Here is a 14,003-nt window from a genome sequence, read left to right as displayed (position 1 = left end):
ATTCTTTGAGATAAATCAGCAGGGACTTGATTGGTTCCTCTGAAACCAGTACAAGGCTGATTTATATCTTTGTAGAGTATCCATAGAAGTGCCATGAAGATGGTTCATGTTTGGAAAATATGCTTTCAGGTGATTGAGATGAAGTATTTCTTTAAATAAAACTATTAAAAAATTATAAAAGGCAGGCAGCTAGTGAGCGACCTAATAACTGCTTAAAACTACCCAAATGAGGAGGAAAAAAAAATTAAAATGTGTTTTCAGTCTAGCAGAGAAAAGTATAATGAACTAGTTAAAGCTTAATCCTAATTCCTTTGGATTTAGAGAGCAGATTTATGTAGAGGATCTAGTAACATTTTACAGCAAGATGCTATGTGTTCTACTGGGCTTTCTGCCTCTGAAAACACATATCCTATACTAAAATGGGACATTCTTCTAAGGAAGATCCCTTAGCTCATACATGTGTTAAAGGAAGTTTCATGGCCTTTGTTTTATAAATGATACTAAATTCCTCCTGAATTAGGTACAGATATCTTTGACCCTGTCAGACTCCTTAGAAGTATCCATAGTGCTATAAGATTGCAGACATTGCCAAGTATGATACATAGGAAAGAAGCATAAACTAGACATTCCTTGTGTCCCAGTCCTTTTTCTTTCCTGCAGCAATCTGTCTGCTCAATCCCTCCTAGGAGGACATTGGCTTTTTTTCTGACTGAAACAATGATGAGGCTATGGGCATGTAATTTTAGTTCATGCAGCAGCTTCGTTCTACTATCATAGGATTTCTCATTAAAAAAAACAGCTTGATGAACTGAGGTAATCAGTGACACATCAAGAAGAAATGGCCTCAAGGTGTGCCAGTGAAGGTTCAGTTTGGATAGCAGGAGGAATTTCTTTACTGAATGAGTGGTCAGACACCGGAGTGGGCTGCCTAGGGAAGTGGTGGAGTCATCATCACTTGAAGTGTTCAAGAAACAATTGGATGTGCCACTTAGTGCTATGGTTTAGTTGACATGGTGTTCAGTTAAAAGTTGGACTTGATGGCCTTGGAGGTCTTTTCCAGCCTTAATGATTCTGTAATTCTATGAATTGAGGATAAGAGTGCAATGTGTGAAATGAATAATCAGGATCAAAGCAGGTAAATTAATTCAAGCACTGAAGATGTTTAAAAGAATAATTAATTTGGGGCAATATGAACTGGTCTATTAAAATCATAATAAATGGATACAATTTTTTAACTTCTATAGATGTTCAGTCCAAAAATATATGGCCTCTCAATTTCACTCTGCAATGGTATTTCTCTATCACTCTTCAGTCTCAGGCAGTGCAGCCCATGTAGTTCATCACATACTGTTTTAATGGCTAAGTTTATAGCTCCAGCTGTGGTTCCATTTGTATATTCTGAGGTGTTAGTTGAAGACTGAGCTTTTTTTCATGTAATCTCTACAAACTGGTAACAGTAAATGTATTTCTAAATTATTGTGATACATTACACAGATTAGTTTAAAAGCCTAGAGTCTAATCAGGTAGATGCTTATTCAAGTTTACTTTTAACTGAGCCAATCTGCAGTGGTTGTGTAGCCACAGTGAACCTTATATTCACTTGTAAATATTTACACGACTGAACCAGTATTTCTACTACAAATGTAGAAAGACAAATATGCTGTATAGAGTATTTCTCTGGAACCAGAAGGAAAAGGGGAAAATGGAATGCTAACTTTCTGCAAAGGGATCTAGTATGAAAGCTTTGTAAACATTTTAAGGTGTGTGAAGTTCTGTTTCTCACATACTTTCTTGTGTGATACATGTTTTCATTTGTAATAGCCTTCAATTACAGTGCTAGTGGAACTAACAAGACGTGGGAAATTCTTAGGTAATTGTAACAGTGTAGTTCCTAGAACAGTACTCCAACTAATAATATTGATTTGCCTTCCTCATATTGTGGAATTAAAATTTTGATTGTTTAAGGAAATCTTTCTTAAATTGGAGATTGGGCTTTGAGAGGACTTCTTGTTAAAATAAATGGCATGATCTGCAGAGAGCTCTCACAGAACCACTTTTAAACAGTCACCATCATTTCTGCAGTGTCTTTAGAAATGTAATCGGACAGATGGATGTGCTGGATTGGCACTGTAAGTGTCTTTGCGCTGAGAATAGTATCAATAGCTATTAATAACTTTGAAAGTCTCTCCAGATAAATTAGTGAGTAGCTACCTTATAGCTAAGTAACAGATATATCATTAAAGTAAATATAAAGATGAGCAAAGGATTGGTTTTGAATCTAATATGAATGCAGGGAATTTCAAAAATCATGCATTTTAGTAATGTAATATTTTCTCTAAAATTAAGAGCAGAGAATGTCACCAGTGTACTGTTTCAGGATTTCTCTTGGTGAATGTCAGAGTGACTGTGCTATGCACTTGTTTGTTTATTTTTAAAGTTTGTACTTGTAGAGGAAAGGAAGAAAAATTATCACAGACTAAGCAAAATGCAGAAAATTGAACCATGTAAAATCTTTTCTATTGAAAAGGAAATTCTGAACCACATTTAACAGAAATGTTTGCATATTAAAACAATTATATTATGTTTCACAGAAGTGATTTTTAATGCTAGCACACCATCACTGCAATCCTACTTAATGAAATTCACCTTCACTTGACATCCATAATTCAATATGGGGTAATTATGTCCTCTTTGAATATTACTAGACAGGATATTCAGTGCTTTTCACTGGTCCTGCTCTTGTTCTTACTTTGAAGGAAAACATCAGAGGGTTATGTGTGTATATTCTTTATGTGGGGAAATTAACAAGAAATTTCATCCTGCAAAGGTAGGTATATATATATATATATATATGTACACACACACATACACACACATGCACACATATGTAAGTTCTTCTGTTTCTTGTCTTTGCAAGGTGAAACTTTAAAATGTATTTACACAAAATGACAGGAAAACCTTGGGTATTTAAATATATCATACTGTTTCCTTACATGATAGTAATATTCTCTTCTACACTGGATTCGTCTTTGCTATGTGTTTATTCTTAAACTTTTCCCACCTTACCAGAAGAGCACTGTAGTACAGGCTGTGCCACCACAGCGGACATTTTATTTGTGATGGAATTAGAATCTGGGTCTTGGGATTTGAAAGACAAACGCATTAATCCCCTGAAAGATTCAGTCAATCTCTGTCAATTCTAATCAGGTAAAGGCATTGGTCATTTTGCTTCAAAGCAGCTGGAGGGATTTTTTTAATTCAGGGAGCTGGCCTTTTTCTTTCAAGCTTATTTCTTCTTTCAGGTAAAAATGTCCCTATTGCATGTGAAATCATGGAGGATTTAATATGCTCATATGTCTCCTCAAGCTATCACAGTTCTCTTTAATTTGCAGAATCTTTTGTGGTCATCAGCACGAGCTAGTAAGCAGTACACAAAATTCTGCTGGTTTGCCTAAAACAAGATTATGGAGTGGGAGAGAGGAAGGTGTTGAATGTTTGTCACTTAAGCAGATGAGTGAATTTATCTTGGTTTGAAAGAGAGTATTTGAAAAGAAGTTTGGAGCAAGGGTCTGCATATTAATGTGTTTTCTGTGTAGAACATGGACAAGCAGCCTTGCCAGGTAAACTGAAATGAAATTGGTTTTGGAATACTCTCTGTGCAGTAAGACTGATACATGGAGCTAAAGTGCAACAAGTTACTTTGCGTTATCCAGGAGAGATCTTGTGATGAAAAACTTCTGGAATGAATACCAGCATGTTTTCTGATGCCACAGCCACAGTACTAGTGAAAAATAATCATATGCAGAGTCTCCTAGATGCCCTTAAAATAAATGTAAGGTGGTTAGCACAGTAGGAATTAGAATAAACTCTTTCCTGTAAATATGCTTGTTTTGGCCAGCATGTACTCCAGAACTCAACTGCCTACTGTATTCCTTCTCATACAGTGTTTGAAGTGTAATTAGTTGTCCTAAGAGAGGTCAGGCCCCCAAAATGTCAGTCAGTCAGGTTCCCTGGGCAGTGTGTTATGAGATCAGTGTCAGTAATCTTATGTTTAACTTGCAAATACTGCAAGACTTGTCTCTGAGATGTGGCTCCAAAAACCATTAACAAAGGGAAAGCAACAGGCTGAAACCATGGTATGGAGGAGTAATGGCAGCTTCTCAGGTGCTCTTATGTTGTTGCCAGAGTTAATGAACTATTTCTCTTGTTTTTTTCCAGTGAAGTTCTTCAATTTGTAATACTTGTGGAAAGGAGGTGGAAGAATTGTTTACAGTGCTGATGAGGCATAAGGCAAAGCCTCTTTGCAGCTGGGCTCTAATTTAAGTTGTCCATTTGTCTTTCTTTTTCACCCTCTGGTGAATCCTCATTCTTCCATCTAGAAATCCTTGTCTTCTGCCATAGAAAGAAATTTGGAATGGTCATGGTTTTCTGTTTTCATCAGAGGGTAGTAACAGCTCCTGGGTAAAATTCAGATCTTCCTTTTCACATTTCTTTGTATTGCCACATTAGTGTTTAAGATATCATGAAACACTGTGTTAGAGAAGGCATTTTGTAATGTATCTATGCCTCTTTATTCTCTTTATATTGCTTACTGCAAGAAAACTGGGAAAGCAACTGTGTCTCTTGCTTCACCTGTTAGTTTGCACACTACAGTGAAGTGTGGTGTGGATTTGATTAAAACATGGCACATTGACTATTCCCACAGTCTTTTAACTGTATCTCTTAACAAGAGGTCACTGAACAAGAAGAAAAGCATCTCTTAACTGACACCTTTCTTCTTGCTTCTTGATGAGTTTTTGCACCAGATAGAGGGTGGGATTCTCCATTCCTTTTTTTTTCCCATGGCATTCTCTTTTATTTTTAAATTCAGGTGGTAGAACAATTCAAGGAGAAACTAAAATGTAAGGGATATAAGTGTGTAATAATTGCAGTGCATCAGTAGGTGGTTTTCTGTGTGATGCCAGGAACTTGCCAAGAAGTGAAGAGGTAACTGCTTTCTCTCGCTTTGTTCAGTTCTGTTTCCACTGCCTGTGTTTCTACAGCCAGTCTTCTGATTATTTTGCCACTCCTCCCTATGCTCTTTGCCCTGTCTTACCCTTGGCTTCTGTTGGTGACTGTGGCTGCAAAGCTGAATCCCATCATTCTGGCAGTGTCAGCCTTGCTGGAGGTTTCTGTGCATTAGGATGATTTCTCTCTTCTGGTATTAACAGCCATAATGGAAGCAGCTAGGCTGGTTTCTCTTTATTCTTTTCCACTTTTTTTTTAGGCCTCCTACAGTCTTACTTGGAGTGTGCACCTCAGTTATTGTTAAATCACCTTGTTATAGGAAGAATCAATGTTTTCTGCATGCTCTCTTTCTGTTCATAATACTTGTTGTTTATTAGAAATAGAGAGTTTCATGAAATCTGCTGCTAAAATGAGGTTTCTAATTTATTATCTTAAGGACAACAAAGGAAATAAGAAAGAAGTATAGGAGAAGTAATGGCAGTGCTGTTCTGTAATTTCCTCATTGCATTAGAGTTCCTTATTTTCAAGATAAATAGGGTTTTCTAACTTACTGGTTAATATGCCTGGGATAAGGAATTAATTTATGGTGTAGGGATTTTTCTGTCTTTGAGTTACAGTTCTCTAAAAGAAACTTGTCTTCTAGTTAAGTCTATGGGCAGCTGCATTTGTGAGTTTTCCCACAAGTGACTGAAAGCAGGTGTTTTAGATGTCTGAACTTCCCAAGGAGCCCTGTGATGTGGTTTCCATATGAGCTATAACTGGCCTAAGCGTCTGGAAAATATTCTAGTTAGTATCGTATAGCTGTGCAGTATCTGAAATTCTGATAGTTATGGAGGAGTTACTTTTTCTCTCTTGCTGCAACTCGAGATTGGCCTTCAGGGTGGGGGCCAGGCCACATATGACACATGGGACGCCATGGGCACTAAGTAAGGAGGTGTCATTGTAGTCTTGCTTCCCTCCTCCAGCAGAGCCATCCTCTAATCCTACATGTCACCGGTTCAGCAGGCTAAGAGTGCTTTGTTGATACTGATCCAGAACTTAATATAGCATATTCTGGGCTCTGAAGTATGTGTAATGCAACTCTGGATCCCATGAGTGGCTGAAGGAGACTGTAAATAAAACCTTTGTTTCCCATATGTCAGCACAGATTAACTAGAATCATCCCTTTAAACTCTTTTATTTAGTTGTTTTCCAGTAATGTTGTTAGTATTCTGTCTGAAGCATGAGACTGACCTACATCAAATAGCAAAGGTATTTGGTTGTCATCATATGACCTGTGTAAAATTAATAGGAGGCTTTCTAATGCCTAATTTTAAACTAATAAAAGCTACTGGTCTTATCTGTATTTTGCCAGATTTGTGTATCTTTGATTTTTGGAGTTGAATATTTAGTTATGTTGCCCCTGCAGTCAACATTCATCATAAGCAAAACTGTTTTGGGGGAATTAGTGGGTTGAGTTGTGTTTGTACTCATGTGATTCTGTTAGCTTTATTTTTTTGGATTGTAGAACTGGGCAACAGAGCTTGAATGATATAATGAATATCTGTGTGCAGTAATGTGTTATAGTGGGTTTTTTAAAAAAGCTATTTTTCTTTAACCTTCCTAGAAAGAATGAGTGCATTGTATTTCTGCTAGCTGATGCATCTAGTCCAGGAGAGAATAATACTTAACAAATTCAATGCTTAAGTGATGATGAAATATATTTTATTCAGACCTTGTTGACTCCTTCTGTTTGCTTCATCCCCCCAGACAAACGTGTTGATGACTGGCCCTTGATGCAGTCTCCATTTCCAACACTGACTATAAGCACTATTTATCTCCTCACTGTCTGGCTGGGTCCCAAATGGATGAAGACGAGAGAGCCCTTCCAGTTACGCTTCCTGTTGGTTGTTTACAACTTTGGAATGGTTCTGCTCAACTTCTTCATTTTCAAGGAGGTGTGTATGTCCTCTTGCAAGAGGGAATTCTTATAGAAGTTTGAGGATGTCTGTGGGTTGCAAAATGAAGATAATTGTCTTGCCTGTTTATGATGTCTGTCGAGGGTGAATGTTTTGCACAGACTTTTAGAGATGACTACATTTGATGCGAGTATTTCTATAGCTAGATACTTCCTGTTGGAGAATAAATGCACTAAATGAGTCTATAGAGAAAATTTATATACTAACTCTTCCAAGTTCTTCTTAGACTTATGTTAGTCTAAATACTGGACAGAAGTAAAATCCATAGAGGTTTAACACTTGTTACATTTTTTTTTCATTTTAATAATCCTAAAGGGTGTCAGAATGCATCTTGTTAGAAATTGAGCTGTTTGTTTGTCTTTAACATGTGTATCATTTTTAGAAATTCAGATGTCCATTGTCTATAGTGAGGAAAAGTATCTGTAGGTTACCTCTTAGAATAAGAATAAAAATGAATTTAACTATATCTTTAAATAAGAATAAACAGGTACAGTCTTATAATATTAGATTTGAAATGTTCCAAGTGTGTTAATTTTAATAAATTTCTGTGTTGCTGCATTTTTCCTGCTAGGTTTTCTTTACAGAGAAAAGGAGTAGTAACAGTGCAGTGGATCAGCTCTGTAGCAGTCACTAACTGGGATTACTTAACAGTTTGGTAATTATTATTCAAGGATAGCTATACAGAATATGGCTGACATGTGAGCTGCTGTGACTGCTCATGTGGGTCAAGACATCTTCATGGAAGACCTCAGATCATAGATTTGCAAAATCTGTTTCTAGAAGTAAGCAAATGAGCAGAGCAGTTAAAAGTGCAGCATTGAAGACCCTCTGGCTGGTATGCTCTGTACTTTTGCCAGCAAACTATGGCGTATCTGATGATGATCTTCATATTGGCCCCTCCAAAATCTTCTATAATAAAATAATTTAACTGATTTCAGCCTCTTTTTAAGGCATGGTTCAGTAAAATTCTAGTTGTCACACTCAGTCATCATTTTATCTGAATTGTTTCCTTGGACTATTCAACTAAGTAATAAAGTACTACAGGTACAATTTAATGCTGACATCCAAGGATAGTTGTGGGAAGAGACTATATCCAATTATCTTGGCAGGTTAAAACTGCAACTCCTCTGAAATGAATGCTGCAGTATTACTGCCATGCCTGTCCTTTTCACGTACTCTTTTAAATGGGTTTTCTTTTATCCATAAGCTGAATAATACCAAACTTGTCAAACAGCTTTCAAACCTGTGTTACTTATAGGATAATGTGTTTGTGGCATTTCAAAGTAACAGAATCGACATAATAATGAATGACAAATTCATATTTGCTGATAATGCTGAAAGCTCAGTTTTAGACACAGATGTTCTAGTTTTCTCATCTCTCAAGTGATACATTTTTATTCAATGGGTGTTAAGGCTGTGGGCACAGCATTTACAGGAAATGTCTTTTCTTGATCTTAGACTGATAAAAGAGTTGACTCCTTTGCAAGGCAACTTCTGCTTCCATCTATGTGAGGTTTACAATACCACTGTACCACTGTTGTGTTTCACATGAGTTTTAATGGCATTGTCATGAGTAAAATGATAGAGTTTGTGTTTTGTGAATGACTGTAAAGTTTCCAGACACTCCTGAGAATAAAATTTTAATGTAAAATAGCATTTAAAGGCATTTCAATAACCATCCTGAGAGCAAGCTGTTTTGTTCATCTGTGGTAGCCTATGTTAAATAGTAAGTCCATAAAGCAGTGTGGGGTTGTCTAGTCCAAGACTCCTATACATTGGATTCAAATTCAGGTTCAAATTTGGAGAAATTTTTTCTCAGAATATGCAGGAGTCCCTGTATGTTGGGACATATAGACCCTATTTTGCCACAGAATCATGACTTTCTTATTCTACTTTGAGACAGTTTGGTGAAGTCAATTTGCTGCCTTGTTCCAAGTCGGTCAAGTTATCCAGTAGGTTGCAGTAGAGATTGGTTGGTTTCTGCAACAGTGTGGACTAAACTTTCCTTGCTCTGCCCTAATAGCATCAAATGTTCTCATGCCTGTGTCAGACTACAATGGAGAGCAGTGGTGTTAGAGCAGTTTGTAAATGGACATGGGTGATGCAGAAGTAGTTTCGTTTCTTTTGTAGGATAATTTCCGTGACAGTTCTTTAATTTACTTACTTTAAAAGGCATGTGCAGCAAATAAATCCAGAGCTTCACACGATTTTGCATGTTGTGGGGTTTTTTTCTGGATAACACTTGTCTCTGCATCTGACTGCACTCCTAGTGCTGTGTGCAAGATGAGATGCCAATGTAAACTCAAATTCAGTCTATGTAAGATGAGAGTCAGGCTAGTGGTAAGAGTAGTCAGTGCCTACCCATGGTTTTTTTTTTTTTCTGACATCTTTCTGTATTGCTCTTACTTTCACAGCTCCCAGTTTACGGGTAATGTCTGCTCCAGTGCTGTCTCTCTAAAAGGGTGGGATTACTTGACTTTCAACAATCATGGATCATAACATTTATGAATGTCAAGATTAGAAATATTATTTGGTACAGCTCTGGACAAGTGTACTTCTTCCAATGGAAACTTGGTCAATTGTCAAGTTCATCTTCTGCTGTCCAGGTTTTTGCAACGTGCTTGATTTGGAGTGGCCCTACAGAAGCATTTCCTGTGTTTCAGGCAATTTCTGTTGGCACGAAATGAGGAACTTTTCTCCACCCATTTGCTCTCAATGTGTTTTGTGGGTGTTCAGATTTGGCTTTTTTTTTTTCTGGATTGTGATTTGTATACTGTGTTAAAAATTGTAGATCCAAATTATCTGATCCCTGTCACTTGAACAGAGTTCTCTTGAATCTGCTCTGGGAATAGCATTTTTGTAAATTGTAATGAAAGCAATTAATTACTTTCTGACTCTAAAGCTAGAGCCATGAGAAAGAATACTGGTGTTTGAATAGCTCAAGGTCATACTGGAATTCATAGTAATTTGTATGAGGCTGTAATTATCTGGGCAGATAGATGCAGAGAGAAATTAGTATTTTCTTTTTTTATTTATAAGAAAAAAATAAGTAGTGTGTAACAGCAGGTTTTAGTGCTAAATATTGGCTTTCTCCAATAGTATTCTCAGGGCTAATAAAGATATTTTAAATATTTCTGTTCAGGTAAGTTGGAGGTAGCAAGAAACTTGCTGATAATTGTTATAAATGTGTTTTATGTAGTATCTTTTCCCTCATGTGTGACCTTAATATTTTCAGCTGTTCTTGTCATCAAGAGCTCGAGGGTACAGCTATGTCTGCCAGACTGTGGATTATTCAGACAATGTTTATGAAGTTAGGGTGAGTATTTCTTTTTGTATATTTGTATATGAACGTGTGTAATATATAGCACCACATGCCAGTTTAAGTCTTGTCTGATAATAGTGTTTCACAGTTCTGCTGTCAGCTGTGACTGCATCCCGTTATATTTTCGTAGACCACTTCAGGTATAACTACACTGTACAGAGGTTTAATCAAAGTGCATCAGCATATTTGCATCACCTTTCATCAGAGTGCTTCAAGTCAGGGGAATCTTAAAGATACCATCGTTGGCTTCATCCGCGGTTGTACAATCCAGGATAAACTTTGAATACAGACTTTGCTTCCTAGATCTTGCTGAAGTTTATGATACCACGGTAACCACAGTAAAGGTGCTGTTTTCTAGCTGGATCAAAGCAAGAAAGATTTGTCTGCATAAACTGTGGTTGCACTTCAGCCATACTGATGAGGCAACTTTTTGTCTTTTACCCATCTTTGGCTTTATGAGTTCTTGCTGGCTTCTGGTAAATGTATTATCAGTACATTTCATTGTCGAATCTTAGATTTCAAATATATGGGGTTTGGGAAACATCCAAATTAAACACAAAGTGCAGATGCTTGTTAATTTTTGAGTAATGCTGTTGATTAGCTCATGTACTAAGCCTTATCTTCCAGCAGAGCTGACACTTGAGAATCTCTCAGCTGTTCTTGCAAGTTTCGCTTACAGATTAGAACAGGTTCCTGAAAATGTAATGAAAGTATGATATAGTCTAAATACATTTAATGTTCATAGCACAGTTCAAAAAGTGTTTGTCTACAAGGTGGCTGTTCTGGGATAGTATTATTCAAAAGCTCGTGCCTGTGGCAGGGCTGGTAGTGAGACAGAAAGGTTTGAGTTTCCACCTTATGTATAATGGCTGATATTGCAGAACAACTCTGAAGATTTTATTGGCCTTATGGCAATTGCCAGTCTTTTACCTTTGCCAATGCTTTGCTCTCACTATTTCAGTCACTAGAATACATCTGTTAATAATTTTGTTGCAAAACAAAATCTAGCAATGTACAGCAAGTGCTTGAAAGGTTTGGGGTTTTTTAATAGGTAAACAAAATAGAATGCTCTTGTACTCAGCTGAATGACATTGAGGACTGGTATGACACACATTGAAGGAATTTTTATAGTAGCTAAGCACAAGAGGTATGACTTTTAGTGTGCAAAAATTCGGTTTCATAGGCTCAATTCCAGGTGCATTTGTTTGTGGGAGGCAGTGGAGAGGTCAGGCCTGCTCAAAAAAATTATCATTTCTTTTGTTTGTTATGGCAAGCAGAGCACTATTATACAATGAAATAAAGGCACAATGACCTGCAGAATGTATTTGTAGCATATAATATGTCCAGAAAAGAAGGGTTGCTCTAGCAGTATGTATATACTCTTTGGATTTCCTGGCCTTTTTAGTTTTATTTTTGTTTCAAACTTGTGGATTTGCATAAAATTTATATCTGAAGTATTAAGATCTAGCCTATTCAGTTTTCAGCTGAGGGAGTTGAGGAAGCAGGGAAAATTGAGTTCTCTCAAGTTTTTACAGCAACTGTATAGTACACTGTTAGTCGAGAATTTTATCTTGATCGTTTTCTGCTAGCTCTGTGGAATGAATTGCTTTTTGACACTGTTGAACAGAAAAAAACTAAAACCTTAAACCTCAAGATTCCTTTTACCATTGTTTTTCATAATATAAACCCGTAAAAGCAATTTTAAGATTTTTTTGCAGTTTTGAGTTTAGAAGATAAACATTGCAGCACATCTCTCACACCTTTTTAGATACTAAATGTATAATATCTATTGGCACCAGGTTTTCTCTGAAGATAATTGCTGCACTGAAGCAGTAGAAATAATTACAAATGCAATGACTGTTTGTAAGAGAATGAGTCAATAAATAACTGTATTACTCAGATAAAGGAGACTGTGACTAGCTCAAATGGAAATGCTGAGCCCAAAAAGCATTATGGAATATGCTCTGGAAAACAATAGCTTCATATATGACTTTATTTTGGGGCTTAGGAATCTGGCACAAATATTGAGAAATGTGAAACTAATTGCATATAATGGTCTAAATAGCAGCACAGAAGCCTTGGTATGACCTCTGTTTCTGTCTTTTGGGGAATGTGCTGCTGTGATGTTGCCATGAAGTGGCAAAATCAAGTGTCCAAAGCTCTTGATCAAAACCATCCTTTGTCCCTCAAGGAAGTACAGAGAGCTGGTAAACAGTTCCCAGAAAAAAAAAAAAAGTTTATGTATCCTGGGTGCCAGAGAGTATCTTTCCTTTCCTCTCCAACCCTCATCATGTGTCAAGACAGCAAGTCAGTGGTGATTTTAAGGGAACACTGTAAAGGCATGTTGCTGACACTTCCTCTGTATATTCTAGCAACACTAGCAATCCGTAGCTCACAGGCCTCTTAAGTTAGCCTCTTTGTTTTGCCAATTTTTAAGGGGATGTTTTTCCATGAATTTGCCTGTATGTTTTCTTCAACTTTATCAAGCTTCTGTCTTTCACTGATGATTAATTATATAGGTAGTTGACACATAATATGAAGGAGCTGGTCCTCCTACTTACTGTTTTGAGCCTACCTGTACCTGTTGATCTCATTCAGACTCTCCTGACTGTTGTGCAAGAGGTAATGGACTACTGGAGCAAGCTGGGATGAAAATTAGATTCCGTAGTTGCAGAAATAAACTCCTTTGTGAAGGATTTACCTTCTAATTATAGTAGGTAGCCACCTTACTGACTGTTGGCAGGAAGTCAAATGTGTTTTGTTAAAAAAAATAATATGTTCATAGTAGACAAGAAAGAACAAATCTCCAAGAAGGGATTTGGAAGAGCTGCATCTTGGAAAAACTTTTTTTTGGCTATAGCTTAAGAGTCAAAATAATAAATGCAAAGGGTTGAGGTGTTAAATCGATGCTTTGTAGTACTCTCTTGGGAACTTCAGTATTTGAAGTGAACCATTTCCTATCACTGTCTATCTAACTTAAGGCCTGTTAGTGTCTTTGAGTGGTCATTTTCCCTCTCTGCTTATTTTGATGTGCCCTTGTTTCTCAGGTCAAGGCTCATCTATTTTATTAGCATTTCTGAAAGCTAAGAAATCGGAATATGAGGTTGTGTGAATTGGTTCTTAAATTTAAGTGTGCTGGTTGTAATCCTGAAGCTGAGCAGTGGTTGTCTTCTGTATTGCTGTTGTAATCTGCAATGTTTGTATTTATGTCTAGAGCTTGAGTGGTTCCCACTTACGAAAAAAATCCAATATTAATTTACATTTAAATTCTGTGAAAAGGGAATATGACTTAATAAGTCCTGTAAACAAAATTCTATAATTGGGAAAAGAGTTCTCTTTAAAAGCCACTTTAATTTTTCATGTTGCCATGACCTTCCAAGTAGTCCCTGTTACTTCATATCCCTTAATGGATAACTGTCTCTAACCTGAAATGAGGAAGGATGGTGCAGAAACAGAGTCCTGTGTTAAAACACCCCTCCATTAAAAAACCCTGCAGCAGGCAGAGGGCATGGGATTGGACCTCTTGTTGACCCCCTTAATCCTAGGCTGTAATGTAATCTTTCTGTGCCATCTGGTGTTTTAACAGACTTAGATTGGCACATATGAAAATTATCAGAAAAGATTGTGACTAGTATAATTCATTACAAGAATATGCATTTTTAATTCATATTTTCTTTTAAACTAACTCTTTCATGCTGTGTCCTAAGAAAGACTAC

General features: G+C 36.8%; 1 protein-coding gene across 1 annotated transcript in view; it reads left to right on the top strand.

The window, feature by feature from the left end:
• Positions 1-14,003, top strand: part of ELOVL4 (ELOVL fatty acid elongase 4) — a 37,293-nt gene that overhangs the window by 12,549 nt on the left and 10,741 nt on the right. The window contains exons 2-3 of the mRNA XM_071548659.1: positions 6,757-6,944; positions 10,201-10,281. Coding sequence (XP_071404760.1) covers positions 6,757-6,944; positions 10,201-10,281 — 269 coding nt within the window. The remainder of the gene's footprint in view (positions 1-6,756; positions 6,945-10,200; positions 10,282-14,003) is intronic.

The sequence above is a fragment of the Pithys albifrons genome, chromosome 2, assembly GCF_047495875.1.
Source record: "Pithys albifrons albifrons isolate INPA30051 chromosome 2, PitAlb_v1, whole genome shotgun sequence".
NCBI classification, from domain to species: domain Eukaryota; kingdom Metazoa; phylum Chordata; class Aves; order Passeriformes; family Thamnophilidae; genus Pithys; species Pithys albifrons.
Note: the sequence above shows the minus strand (reverse complement) of the source record. Positions and strands in the feature narration are given on the sequence as shown.